Below are 15,165 nucleotides of genomic sequence, written 5' to 3'. Positions count from 1 at the left end.
ATTGCGAGTGGTTCAACACATACACGCACGTCAAGCAACAAAATCAAGTTTGTGACTGGCACACTCCAGAGATGACTCAGAGTGATGGAGCTGGGAGCCTTACATAAGGACGAGCGCGACAGCAGAGAGCGAGAGGTAGAGAAGCAGTGATGTTTGGTTTCAGTCTTGATGGAACTGGAGCGGTGGCACCGGAGCTGGAACGACGTGAGCCGACACTCCCTGCGGCTCTCGGACTGATGTTTACCTGAAGATGACAGGAGATATGACGCCGTGCTGACCTGACACGGTTGACATTTTAAAGTGGGATCCTACTGAGGCCAGTCCAGTGGGAGTCCAGTAACAGTGGAGGAGGTGTCACTGGGCAGAGTTGTGACACATTATTTGGATTAATATCACAGAGCAGACGGCACCCTGCGGTGTAGGTATCGTCTGCCAGGAAGTCACCAAAACCCTGAGAGGATGTATTCGAATCGACAGAATTTTAACAATCTTACATGTGTTTAGAAATATTAACAACATGGACATGAGTGATCAACAGTGTTAGTTCTGTCTTATAAATCAATGTAGAATACTTGGTTATGAGATTTCCTGATGTCGCATAAATAGTTAATTTCATAGAAAATTTTCCCAAACACACATTCTCAAGGTTTTCACGCCAAAGCCATTTAAATATGGTTGCAACAAATGATTGTGATGATAATTGGATCATTTATTCAGAAAATATTGAAAAAATGGCCATCTCTATTGCTAAAACAACAAGCTGGTGTCTTAGAATTGCTAGTTTTATCTGAACAACAATTCAAAATCCAAAGAGATTCGATATAAAAGACAAAGTGAGAGAGGAAAATGTTGACATTTGATAAGAGATCCTTTGAGCTAAGCGCTAATGTTATCAATGCAAGTGTAATGTATGATGTTGACCATCCTTGTTTAGCCAATTTAGCTTGACACTTGACACTATTTGTGTGGCTGTACTTTAGCACCGCTGTGCTTTAAGCAAAATGCTAATGTCAGCAATGCTTAAACACTCACAATGACAGCTCACACACTGTTCAGCAGGTGTAACGTTTACCTTCTTAGTTTAGCTAATTCACCATTCACCATTAACAGAATGTTAGCTAAAAACATTTAAAAATAACTGTTGCTGCTTAATCTATTCATTTTTGACGCACAGTAAATCAGTCATCTCTGCACTGAATTCAAAAACTGCTCTGCCTGCTGTTCACTTTCCTCCTGAAGGTTTGACAGCCCTTCAGAAAAGACGTCGACCTCCATGGAAACTGTCCCTCTTTCAAAGAACCAGACTAATCATTGTTGACAGTGGCTTTAAACTATCAATGAGAAACAGCCATTAATATCTGGTAGCATCCAAATATAATCCTCGTTGGTGCAACTGGGCCACGCAGTTGATGATTGTTGTCCCGCTCACGGCATCGTTCCGAACCGCTGAGAGCGAAGCAAGATAATTATGGTGAATCAGTTTGGAAGTCCTTCAATGACACTCTTTCACAATTCTTGAACGGGAGCGCACACAAGCCATAAGAGGATTTGTGTGTTTGTGTTGAGTAAGTGCACAACACTGGTTTGGTAGCACTGAGCTTTGTTGTTGCACAGAGTCTTGTGCAGGAGGTTCAGGCTGTCGGCTTTTCTGAGGAATGCAACCTTAATACTTGCGCTTAGAGGATAAATACCATGTTCCTATCGGTGTGCGGTAGCCTTAAAGTTGTCCCATGTTCACATAAGAAGCTTTAGCATGAATCACTGTCGAACACACAACATCCATCAAAAATATCTCTCACAGATGCCTTTCGGAGAAATAATGAAGCAATCAGTGCAACCACTCAGCACGCTAATTATCAACGCTAGCCTGGGACGCCCACCGGCAGCATCTTGGAGCTGGAGTGTGTGTGTGTGTGTGTGCGGGTGTGTGTGTGTGTGTGTGTGTGTGTGCGTGCATGTGTGTCAGTTTTCCAGGAGAAAAATGTCTCACCAACAGACGTTTAATTACCAGAGGATGGAGAGCTTTGGTTGGCCAGTGCCATCACTCATGGCTGAATTAATGAATAGGTAAACAGCAGAGGAACAAGCAAGAGTCAGCACGGACCAAATCCGATCTGCAACACACACACACACATACACACAGAGTCAGCTGTGGTTACTGATATGAATGAACCATATGGAATGCTGGAGATGAAGCTGAAACTCGCAGAGTCTATGATAAAGTGATAAACCGTGGATGATACACGCCCTTTGGTTCTTACATCCAACAGGTGACATAATGACTCCATGGAGTTATCGTACATCTTGGTTTCCAGCACAGATGGTTGACAAATTAAGGCATGAATGCCGTTCTTCCAAAAGAATAATATATTATTGTCTCATTTTGTGTACTGATGATGGAGGAGAAGCGTGCTATCTTACACGTCTTGAATCGTCCTTTGTGCCTTATATAGAAGCATCTGGATTAAATAGATGTTTCTTGGAAAATCTGTAATAAAATTACATTTCAATTCATTTTTTTTTCCCAAAAGAAAATCCTTTGTTAATGTTATGTTTTAAGTTCAGCGACTGACAGAATAAACAGAATAAACAAACTGACCTTAAAGGACAACACAGTTTCATACTATTATACTTGTTTATATGTGGCGGACCCTGCCACCTTCCCAGCTTCAAACAGGGTTCTGGGACTTTACTTTCCTCTTATTTTTAGCTTGTTTATTCAGCTATGGGAAAAATAAATATTTCTGAGTTGGAATTATGACATCATTAATATTGTAAACATTCAAATTCCGAGTTTAAATTTCTTCTCCAAAATTACATAGTGCCTCTTTAACTGTCATGATCTATTTGTATGCAGTGTTAGGGTTAGGGGTTAGAATTGTTAGAATTGGGCGCCGCATAGCTCAGTCGGTAGCGCGCGACCCATGTGCCGAGGCTCTGCAGCGGACCCGGGTTCGACTCCCGGCCCGGGTCCCTTTGCTGCGTGTCACTCCCCGTCTCTTACCCTGTTTCCTGTCTATCTCTTCAGCTGTACTGTCAAATAAAGCCAGAAAGGCCAAAAAAATACTTTAAAAAAAGAATTGTTTTAATTTTGCTTTTACAGCTAAACACATGTCATTTCAGTTTGGAAGGTTTTATACAAGTCATATAAAAGTTGTTTTCATATTAAAATCTTTATTTTTAAGGTTTATTATATCATCATAATAAATTACTGAATTATGTTTAATCGCTCCATTACAATGGTTTTTCATTGAATTTGTCAGCCATCTGTATCGTAGCTTCTACTGAGTTTCATTTGATGTTTTTGAAAAAGGACTGTAAAAGACTGTAATGCCACAACATCAATCAGTCGGATTTATTTACTCTTACTTGTGGATACGGCTGTGAAGCCGATAGTGCAAAATCATTTTTTAAACATCTTTGGTCTCATTTTTGTTTATTTTGTCTAATTTGGGATCACTAGAGCTGTGACCATCAGTTGAGTAAACATTAAGTCGATCGACTAAATATTAATCAGCAGCTATTTTCGATAATTGATTAGTCACTAAACTAGTTTTTTGTTGTCAATACTAAATATTACTTTTTTCTAGCTCTTCAACTGTTTGGACTTCATTCAGCATCAAAACATGACAGTCAAAGACATCACCTTGACCTTCTTTTGACTGTTTTCTGACATTTATGACACCAGCTGTCCAGCCGGCTACAGTCCAATTATTTTTCTTAAAGCTTCAAGGCCGACTTATTGACATTAATCTTCACTGGACATATTTTTAGCTTGCTGCAAAGCTGTGCTCCTATAACTATAGTAATGTCAGAAGAAGTATTTACCAGAGCAGCAAGTCTTGAAATATTTTGCGTGTGTTTGAGCACGTGACCAACTGTCCAAAACCTAATATATGAAACTAGAAAATGTTTGGCATTTTTCCTTTCTAAACTGCTTAAAACAATAATTGATTATGAAAGTGGATGTTTTAATCTATAGATTTAGAATCAATGAATCTGAACTAAACTTGCTTGCTGCTCTCTCTTTGCATTTAGCTTCAGGCTGGAGCGACGAGCGTCCTCGCTGCACTGTGGGATTCAAGAAGTATCCAGTCCAGGGTGTAAACTGTCACTGAGCATAGTTACAGAGAGACGAAACCCACCCAGCCAAAGAAAAAAAAAAAAAACTGCACCAGACAAAATGAATGTCAATGGCTTTCCGGTGGCCTGTTTACGGCCATCGTAGTTAAATGTCAAATGCTCGGCCCCGCGGGGAGACGGGGCTGGCTGGGAGAGAATTTGCAGGTGTCCCTCCCTCCATCACTCCTGCTGCCTCCGCTCTTCTCTGTGTGATGTTGGGCATGGGACAATACATCGGGATGAGCGGCAGGATCTATTATTAGTGGGAAAGTGAAGAATGGAGCGAGTGCCCAGGGGAGAGCAGGCGAGCCCGGTCCAAAACCTCACCGACATTATTTTAAGAGTTGCTGTGGCGACAGTTTCCGCAAAAGATGACTTCTGTGCCGCAGACGACATAAACTGGAGGGTGCGTGGACGTTTAGAGGAGCGTTCCAGTGGGTTCGTGGTATTTACTACAAATCACTTACACACAACCACAGGATCATGTTTAAAAATGTCGGATGGGTTTTGTCTACTGTTCAGGCGTTCTGTTTGCTGCAAAATCACTTATTCATGTGACCCACCAGTTAAAGGTGCACTATGTAGTTTTGGGAAAGACATTTTAATCAGAATAGAGAAATCATTGATTGATTGCATATGCATAAACAAACTAAATAAAAAAAAAAGCTCTCTTTGTTTTCATGACTGAATGAATTGAGTAAACAAACGGACCTTAGAGGACAACACTGTGGCGGACCCTGCCACCTTTCTAGCTTCAAGCAGAGTTCTTCGGACCCAATTTTACTCTTAAAACATGTTTCATCTAATTTGGAAAATCTTTTCACAGGCAAAAGTTGAACAAAAGAGGACAAGTTTGGTAAAAGCAGTCGGGCATATTCTTTCAGTTTGCGAAGAGGCAGGTGAGCTGTTTCCCCCTGCTTCCAGTGTTTAGGCTAAGCTAAGCTAAGCTAAGCTAAATTCCTCCTGTTCTCTCCCTCAGTAAGAAACACACACACAAAGCCAAACTCTGTACATATTTAAGGATTATAACTTTGGGGCGCGGGGGGTGTTGGATACATGCATGCATACTGGTACGGCCCCAAGTCCACAACTATGTGTGCAGAGGAAACGAGAGGGATGGAACAAATCCAACATCACCAGATGCATAAACTCTCATTACAGCGCAGCGAGGGAGAGAAAAATCATTGCAGTAACTACAGCATGTTTGACATATCGTATACCACAGCAGGGCTGCAGTGTTTTTACAGCGCAAACAGCCGGTGCAGCGACCAGTGTGTCCAATTTATTTGCAGCCTCTGACAAACCCCAAAACATCAAGTCATCCCCCCCACAAAGGACACTCTCCTCCCCTCTTCAGGAAGGAGGGAGAGAGTCATTCCAGCAGCTTCAGCAGCAGTTTCATTTGGCTTGAGCTGCCTGTCGTTCACAGCGGCACCATTCTCAAGTGAGCTAATCTGGGTGCGAACATGGATCTTGTGGTTCAGCGGCTTGGGGTCACAAGAATAACTGTGAAGCCGGAGAAGTTAACAGTGACGGGCATTTCAAAAGAGGAAGCATTTCCAAGAGCCCGGTGTGACATACAGCCAGACGTCTGCCCAGCGGCCCAGTGGATTCTGTCGTTGCCATGTTGCTCCTTTCTGCTGCCAATGCTGTACTCGCTCCAGCATCAATGTCCTCCCGACGCGATAATGCCACTGTCTCCATGGTGATGTGGCTGCCACAAAGCACCATCCCTGCCACCACTACCAGCGCCACAGACACATCCACAAACACACATACACACAGGCGAAAAAACCCACTGAGTCATTTTTCCTGTTTTTTTTTTTGTTTTTTTTTTTAAACGCCTCTCTGTGTATGAAAATTAATTTGCAGGGCCAACGCCTCGCTCCATCTTACTCACCATTAATGCTGTCTCAGATTACTAGACAGCTTTCCAGCCCCCCCGGGGCCACGAATCTCTTAGACTGGAGAGCTAGACGGGAGAGGAGGAGAACAGGAGCAAAACCATATAAACTGCTCTCTAATTGGGGGTGACAAGCGCTGATAGTTTCACATTTGAGGAGTTCTCCCAGAGGTGGCTAATGTAATGATTACAATGAAATGTCAGCTCCCATGACACCCTTGGCGAAAGAAGACATCAGAAACATGCTACGTCGCCATTCTGGGTTGTGTGCTAGCCGTCATGGAGACTAGGAAAATCACCTTTCTACTTGAGGAGCATTTTGGAATTTGTTTTGATATGTCGTAAGTGTTGCTGCTGGTTTTAAAGGCTACATGGCAGTGAAGTGACGAACTGCTCCTGATGTCCTGGTCGGCACTGCTATCAGTGTATGAATTAATGAATTACTGTAAGCCGCTTTGGACAAAAGTATCAGCTAAGAGTGTCATTCTGTACTTTGCTCTCTCTGTAATAATAAAAATGTAATGAATAAAAAAATCACCAAATACGACCAGCATTGCTTCAAAAGAAGAAGCTGTTCAAAGACCTGGAAGCAGCCGGAGGACTGAAATAAAGAAAGGTTTTCTGCCGGCGTGATACCTTCAGGTGCAACTGCTATAGAGACTTTCAGGCTCTCAAACACAGTACACTCTTAGCTTCTTTTCTTGTTGTCCTTTGAGAGTTGCCCTGACTCACTGTGACTGTGAGGGGTGACGTCTCACTCTTTTCTTTTTATAACAATACTCCAAATACCAAAATGTAAGATAATCTATAGTACCGATGTAAGTCTCTTGATACCCTTTAAACTATCTAATTCTGTACCCAGACCTAATCGCCCAGCTCTAGTCTGAGGAGTCTTTCCCCTAGCCCCTTATTCGTCCGTCTCCTATATATTAACTTTTACCTCATGTGACCTCACCAAGCGCTGCACACGAGGAACATCAGCGCCGTTGCTCTCCAGCACATCAATCAGGCTCTCCAGCAGCCATGAAATGAGCCATATGCGGCACAGCCAGAGCACGGAGAGAAAACAATGGTTTTATACACTCCAGAGCTCCAGATTTCCTTTCCTGGCATTCACACTCCCTCAACTTGGACTCAAAACAGCGTGAAAAGGGTAGCGCAAGTCACAAAATCAAATGCTGGCTTCGGGGAAGGTGATTACAAATGCTGGAAGGGGGGTGTTTGTCGGAGGAAGTGCTTTGATTTAGGTAGCAGTGTAGGGCAGAGATGACCAAGCATTTAGGACAAGATAGGGGAGGTGTTCCCCCCCCGTCACCTCAATCCTCCACAACAATTAGCTGCTGACAGTGACATAGAGCACAATAAGACGCTCTGCCGTGGGGAGGGGGCTCCTCAGTCCCCAGCATATGGTGACACTTTAATCTGCAGCTCTCTTTTAGATGAGTCCAGCTGGTAATCAGGGTTTGATTTTTACTTGAATTTTATCTCAGAAAGCAAACAAAATGACATATATTATGAATACAGTTTTCTAGTGGGACTGGCAAGCATTCACAAATTATAAATGACAGGATCTTGATGGTTTTTTTTGTTGTTTTTTTTGTGTGTTGCGAGAAGTTCAGCGCTAAAGGAACAAATATCCAGATCAAAGAAGTTGCCAAGGAAACTAGAGGCGAGCGGCTGTGGCTCCTGTCTTTTTTTTTTTTTTTTATTGTTTAAACTCGATAGAATAGCACTTTCTTGGTGAGAGGGTGGCGATTTGCTTCATCACACGCCAGGGTCACAACCCTCCGTCCATTACAGACTCAGAGTAATCCCAATAGGTGAGCCCAGCCTCAGACCCCGTAATCATCAAGCTGACACCTGCTAGTATTGTCCGCCCCCATCACATGACCCCCCCACCATCCCCCAGGCCTGGTTGAGACGAGGGGTAACACAGACTCCCCCCACCCAGACTTCTTCTCCTCCCACCAAGCCTTCTCATAATCCTATTAGACCCAGTCATCTGCACTGAATTTTAAAAAAAAAAAAAGCGACGAAAAGATCCTAAAACACAAACCCTCAGTGTCCCGAGGAGGCCCCTGTTTCACTTTTCACATGAGGGAATCACACGCCGCTCCGCATATATATACAAGGAATGTTATAGTTTTCTAGATATTTTTTTTCTCAAGGTTTTTTGTGTGACAAGACAGTGGAATAAAGACTGGATGATGGTAATAGCTGTTAAGTAACTAGTAAATGCCAAGCTAAAAGGTTGTGTCTGTCAGAAAAAAGGGGGGAAAAATAATGTTTTAAGACTTTTTTACTTCAGAGTAAAAGTTATACAACAAATGTATAATTCTGAAGTACAAAAAGGCTTAAAACAATATTTTTTCCCCGTTTTTTCTGACAGACAAGTTGATTGTCTTTTATGCCTGGCCCCTTAAGTTATGCATACTTGTGTGTTAGCTAAGTAAAACACTGAGAACATAATGACTTAAGCAGGTTAAATATCTGCCCACAAAGCCACCTTTTGTTGAAGCCAAAGCCGAAATACATACTGTTTTCTTCTGAGTAAGTCTTTATTATATAAGTCTATCATGTAAAGTATACAGAAACACAAACAGGACTAGCTTACAGCCATGCGAGCTGCTCTGTGAAACTGTATTTAGGCACAGCAGTGCTTTCAGTTAAATGCTAGCAGGCTCACGATGACAAAGCTAACATGCCAAAGTTATTCTGTATATGCAGTTTTCTTAACGTGGAAAAATTAGATTAGTTCTTTGGTACATGGTCATAAATCATTAAGTTCACTCATCAAGTATTGGAAGATTTCAAAATGAGCATGATGACAGTGTTAGATGAAAAGTCATGGGATCGTCCTTAGGGGAACATGAATGCCTGTACCAAACTGAATGGTAATTTGTTATAATGTGGTTGAGACATTTCACAGAAGATCAAAGAATCAGTCATGGGATTCCTCCATCCAGTAGATCCTGAGGGTATTTCACCGGATAAGTGAACTGCTGGTGGTGCTGGTAGAAAATTCAGAAGCTCACCAAAGTCATTAGGGTTCATCCTCCAGCCAGGCTGCTGGCATGGTTAAAACTAACACCTGGTAGCACAATTAGAAAAGTAAGGGCATCACCAAAGTCACTAGGATATATCATCTGGGAACCATGAATGTTTATGCTGATCCATTGAGTAGATGTTTCAAGATTCATCATTTTCAGGTTCCAGCTTGGACTCACAACTCCTTTTTTCTGCCCAAAGCTAAAAAAGAAGCCTTTGTGTTAATTCCCACTGCACGTGTTCCTCCCCCTGCAGTATTAGCTCTGTCAAATACTGCCTAACAATCTCTAAAGCAACACCCAAGAATCGGCTTACGTAACACATCTAAAATGGCTACTTCCTGAGGGGGAACTTAGTTGGCCCTTTCACCCCTTGGGTCCCTCTTGGCACAGAGGGTGACCATCAGTGGGTGGAGGTGCAGATTGGAGTGGCATGGCTGCAGCTGAGGAATGTGAAGAATTCCCCTTGTAAACACCTCATGCTCGGACGGTCACCACGCTCTTATCTCCTCCGTGCCCACTATCGCCCCCTTTAATCATCATAATGGTTAGTTATTCATTACCTCCGCCCCTGCTTCTTCTTCTTCTTCTTCTTCTTCTTCTTCTTCTTCTTCTTCTATCTGCTCTTCCTGTGGCCCCTGCTCGCTCGGGGCAGGTGGGGTCTCTTCTACTCAGGGCTTTAGTTTAACCGAGGCACCACATGGTATATCATCCACCATGATACCCCCCCCAATGGGCAAACAGAGCCTGCTCTGATACAACTGTATACAGTACAATGGCTTTCAAATGTCAACAACTTGAAAGAGAGGGTTTTTGTTCTTTCTGCGCGACTAGCTCCGATGGGAATGCTCCTTAGCTGATAGGATCATAAGTGGCAGAGGATGGAGGGGGGGGATTTATTTGTCTTCTCGGTTGAATAGAGTGATTTTCGTTTGCTTTTCAGTACAGCACGTCCCCCCGTGGCTCCTGTATGTGAGCCGCCGCCCCCCCCAACTCAGCTTAAATGAAAGTCATTTGGAAAGCAGCTGAGGGCCTTCGTTAAGACTGCGTGGCATTTACAAAACAGGAAAGAAACGGCGCAGGCTGGCTTCTTCCTCCCTTTGCTTAAGCGAAATCCTGTTTTTGGCCACTTGGAGGAAGGTGCAAAAGTCCATCCTGAGCACATACTGCGTCGCATGAGGGGCCAATGGGGGCCGCATTCCACCTCATGGTGTACCACTCTCTACCAGTCATGAGGGACGCTTACTTACAATTATGAAACCCGGTCACACCGCCATAGTCACATTCCCCAGCAGTTTCCCATCAGCCCAGACTTTCTGCTGAAAGAGCCAGAAAGCAGATTTTCCCATTTCCTGGAACTTCCTCGATACGTTTGTTTAAGGGAGCTCCCGCCGCTCCCGATGGGAAAGACGATATTTTCCGGGTGTTTTTCAGTGTTAATGTAGACTCTTCCTGACACCGGTGATAAGAGCGCAGCTGCGGAGGTTGTTCTGCCGCTGCACTCTGAAAACTCCTCCAAATGTTGACAGTAGATATCACACACGAACAGCAGGGCGTTGAAATGACCAGAAACACACTCCGGCTTCCACCGTTCAGAACAATATCAGGCAGCATTGACAGGATTTGCCGGAGATGATCTGTAGGGGAAGTCATCTAAATAGTCCTCTTCATGTCAGTCATCTAGTCTTCACGTTATGAGCTCTTTTTGTTTATTTCATTGTTTTTGCTTAAACAAGCAAAGGGTCAAATTATCAAGCATGTCATGGGTGATACAGACTGTGACGCCAGTCGGGAAACAGCTGTGATTGGAAGGAGGGCACTCTGTAGAAAAAAAATGTTCATTCTAAGGAAGCAAACGCACAATGATTCCTAGTTTCAGGTGAATACACACAAATGTCATTACCTATGTATATTATATTTCATTTCTGCCCCTAGATCCTGCACACTGGACCTTTTGAGACTGACCTCAAACGGTATGAGACCAATTCCACTCCAGTGAAAAGTTGCTGAAAAACAGACGGATTCGGAAAAGTGAATCCACGACACGATCTATCTGAACCGTGTTTCGTCCAATAAACGTTCACCGTCCACGGCGTCCCATGATACCTCTCTGTGTACACGACCGGTCGTGCCCACAGAATAAATGTCCTCATTAGTGTTAAGTGCTTTGCTCATATGCTCCCTAATACCCATTCATGGTATCACAGCATGTCAGCTCGCCCCGAGGAAGCTGTCAGCTACAGATGTCAGTACCCCCGCTGACCCCTTCTCCCCCTCCCCCCACCGCTGCACACACACGGCACTGGAGGATTGTCCCCCCAGAACAAAGGAACGAGGGGGGTTTTCTGTGGAGAACGGGCAACCAAACATTCCTGCCACAATGGAGAGAGTGGCCGGCAGGTTCAATTAGCAGACTTTTAAACCGTGCTCTATATGATCCCAGTGTGCGTGACAACAAAGCTGGGGGCTCCACGCTCCAATGGGGCATTCGGTGACGCCGGCTTGCCCTGCGTTTTAAGAGAGTTTCACCTATTATCTGCTTTGTTGCTGCCATGTTGCCAGAGAAATAAATCACTTGAAGGGCACTTTGGGGTGAGATCTTCAAGTTGAAAGATTGATGCCCGTGTCTCTCTCTCCAGAAAAACTTTAAACTTTTCGAGGTAAACCCGCCAACCACTGCTGTAAATAAACTGGGACTACAGCCAGCCACTGCGAGGGATCTTTACCATTAATCTCTGTGGGAACAAAGTGTCACCTTAAGTCTAATGAAACACTCCAGACACAGTCTCTTTTTAATTGGACATGATGCTCTCTTTCCTTAATTTCTTTTAGGATTGTCAAGAGAGAGAGAGTGAGCCAGTGATCATGATGAGGGGACCCCATCAACCTCAAAAATGAAATTTTTCCTTCCCTAGTTTTGAAAGAAATTGTGATTTTTCCAGGAAACAGCTCAACTTCTACTGAAGGCATTGTCCCGACTTGTTGTCAAAACCCCTCTGTGTCATGCAGTGCTTTAAATGATGCTCTACAGTGGCATATGTTGCAGTGTGACAGCCACTGCTGCTCACGATTGCCTGGAAAACCTGCACAGGCTGATCGATACGCAGAGGTAGTGGAGGAGCAGCCAGTGAAACGGGGCGCAGGGAACAGGCTGAGCTGTCTCGATGTGAAGTGGAGTAATAAACTGGTGGACTCACCTATACACAAGGTGCGCCGTAACGTCGGGTACTTGACGTATCCGAGGAGAAATGGAGCCCCAGAGCCGCTGTGTCACACTTCACACCATCCGGGCGCACATGTTGCCAGTCCCTCACGGGGGAAATGTCACGATCGTGAGCCGCGCGGCGGACTGCGGGAGCGGACCGGCGGCACAGCGTGTCCAAGGCGCTGGATGAGATGCGTAGGGCGCCACCCTTTGCCGTGCCGGACCTCGGGGACTCTGCGCCCACCCTGTCCTCTGTCAGCCGTGAAAATAGCGGGACATGGAGCTGACTCTCCGCCTCGGGGGGGCAGCGCGATGTGCCGATGATGAAACTGTGAGCCGCTGATCCGCTCCGCTGCTGCGTGGTGCGCAATTAAAGAGGCGCGCAGGACGCCGGTGCCACCCACCGAAAGGAGGCTTTCGTGGCGAGTGTACGGGCTGGGAATTTTAATGAGGGCTGCTGCAGAGTTTCCTCCCCGTTCCGAGGCTGAAACCCACTGTCCCGACAGGAGAAGCTTTAAGTTACCTTACAGGAGAGGAGGAGGAGGAGGGAGGAGGAGGAGGAGGAGGGATGACGACACGGGGCCACGATGAAGCTCAGCGTTCTGGACACCTGCCAGACAGCAAAGTGGGAGATTAGGCCACCTCAGTGGGACACCTGTTGACCGAAAACATCCAAAACAGCCAAAGCCAAGTGTGGATCCCGCTGCACATCATGTCTGATCTCCCTCACAGTGTCCTGACTGAGATTAGAGCTGCAGCAGTTCTGACAGGAAAAGGTTGAACTCATCTGCCTGAAATGGCTGGTAAATTAATCAGGAGTACTTAAATGTCATTAACTTAGTAAAACTATTTCCTAAACATTTTTTCTAATTCATATTTTTTTTCATAAAGCTATTCGATTATTTTTCAGCTCTTCCAAAGACAAAAAATGAGTACAAGACAGACATTACTGGACTCCAAAATCTTGCATTTTTTTTTAAAATTTTTTTTTAGGACCAGAAATATTCACAAAATAACATTTCAAATATGTCACAGAATAATCCATTGAGAGAAACTAAATTATTACTAAATTATTTCCTACTATTTCCTCCATGTAAACTATTTTCATTAGGCCTGATCAATTTGACTGATCGACATTATTGGACTCGTATCTTATGTTGATCTATATGATCAACATAAGATAAGAGTTGATTAAATTATTAAATTTACAAAACTAACTAACTACTTAAAAATAATGGACCACTGTATGGTCTGTTCAGTCCCTGTAATTGAATGTAAGGAAATACATTTGTTCAAGAACTGCACTTAAAGGATAAGTTCACACAAAAGTTAAATTTCCGTTATTATCTACTCACCCTCATCACCCCAGTTTTGTCGAAACACAAAACGTTTCTGCAAAACAGCGTTGGGATCTCTGGGCTTCCGGACACTTGGATTACACCAGTTGAGCTGTATTGAGCCATTTCATGTTTTTTAGTTTGTTTTTTTACGTTTTGTCACAAGTCTCCATCTACTTCAGTTGTTCAGGAGAACGCTGCAATGCTGTTTTGCCGTGAAGCTCCAGAAATATTTTGTGGACTATACCATCACTCAACCATCAGCATGAGGGTGAGGAGATACTGTTTCCCTCTTGATAGTAAACTTATCCTTTCCTGCTCTGAGGTACTTGTACTTTTCTTGAGTATGTCAGTATTCTGCATCTTTTGGACATTTTGGATGCAGAAGTCATACTTTTTACTGCAGTAGTTACTCTGCAGATTGCGTACTGCAACAATTAAATACTTTTACTACGTGTATGGGGGACTTTCTTGTTTCCCAAGCTCCTTAACACGATATCTTTACTTTTACTCAAGTAAGCCTGACTTTTGAGTAATTTCTACACCTCTCATCATTCCTGCTTCACACAGCCTTTGAGTCACAGTCTGGTATTAGACATCACAACATCCTCCAGGCTACAGTGGACTTCTACACCCAGATATGTTTCATTTTTTTATATGACCACTGACTCATGGGTATTCTGAAACGTTTGGTTTAAAAGAGATATATTTTGCTTCTTCATCTTTCCTTTGACTCAGTGTTTTATGTAGTTTGAGAAAAAAGTCCACAGCAACAGAGGCTCCTCTCTCCCACAGACAACGCTGCTCCTGAAGTGCCATGTCAGTGTAGATTCTGTGACTTCTTGACATCACACTACATCACAGTGTTACACATTTGCATAATATATGCATAAACACTCATTATACCACTTGATAAAACGTTTAATCTATTTGGCATATAACTCTACAGCTCAGTGGTTCTCAACATGGGGGCTGGGACAGTTTAAAGGAGTCAAAACATTAATCTAAAGTGTCGAGAAGTTTCCGACAGTTTTACTTCAGCTTCTCCTTCCTCTGTCCCTCTTCCCTGAGATGACTCAGTTGTAACCTCTGTCAGTGCAGCTCTTTCTCCTTTAATCCCACACCTCTCGAACAGAAGCTCAGGCCCGAATCTGTCAGCTGGTCCATCTATTACAAGGTTAAACCACTTATCTGTCCATATGGGAGGGGACACGGGCATCTAACTTCAGCTGGCACCCTGATATGAAACAGCACAATGCCCTGGGAAAGGCCTAAATCTACACCGGGTAAACAAAATCTGGTGTTTACAGCACAGGGGAGATCAGCACGACACAAGTAGCCCGCAGTCACATGGGTCATTTGGTATTGAGTGTTTTGATTAGTTATTTCATTCACTGGATAAAAAAGAGATCACTTTTAACAAGGAAAGAGCAGCTGAAGACTCATTACGAAGCTCTCAAACATTAATTAAAGTTATTAAATATACCTGATTGTGGGGTTTCAATGGACTAATTACAAACTGAAATTCTCATTCTGTTGCTGATAAATCAC

General features: G+C 43.7%; 1 protein-coding gene across 2 annotated transcripts in view; it reads right to left on the bottom strand.

Annotated features, from left to right (window-relative positions):
* The window catches only part of tmem108 (transmembrane protein 108), a 52,550-nt gene extending 39,557 nt beyond the window's left edge, over positions 1-12,993 (bottom strand). Inside the window, exons 1-2 of one of the 2 annotated variants that reach the window (XM_037079580.1) lie at positions 12,270-12,993; positions 2,009-2,114 (exon numbers count right to left, since the gene is read on the bottom strand). In XM_037079580.1, coding sequence (XP_036935475.1) covers positions 2,009-2,042 — 34 coding nt within the window. In that variant the 5' untranslated portion in view covers positions 2,043-2,114; positions 12,270-12,993. The remainder of the gene's footprint in view (positions 1-2,008; positions 2,115-12,269) is intronic. The other variant, XM_037079581.1, reaches the window with a different exon arrangement.
* Between the last annotated feature and the right edge of the window lie 2,172 nt (positions 12,994-15,165).

This window comes from Acanthopagrus latus, chromosome 19 (assembly GCF_904848185.1).
Source record: "Acanthopagrus latus isolate v.2019 chromosome 19, fAcaLat1.1, whole genome shotgun sequence".
Lineage (NCBI taxonomy): Eukaryota > Metazoa > Chordata > Actinopteri > Spariformes > Sparidae > Acanthopagrus > Acanthopagrus latus.
The sequence above is the reverse complement of the archived record's forward strand: the minus strand, read 5'-3'. Positions and strand labels throughout refer to the sequence as shown.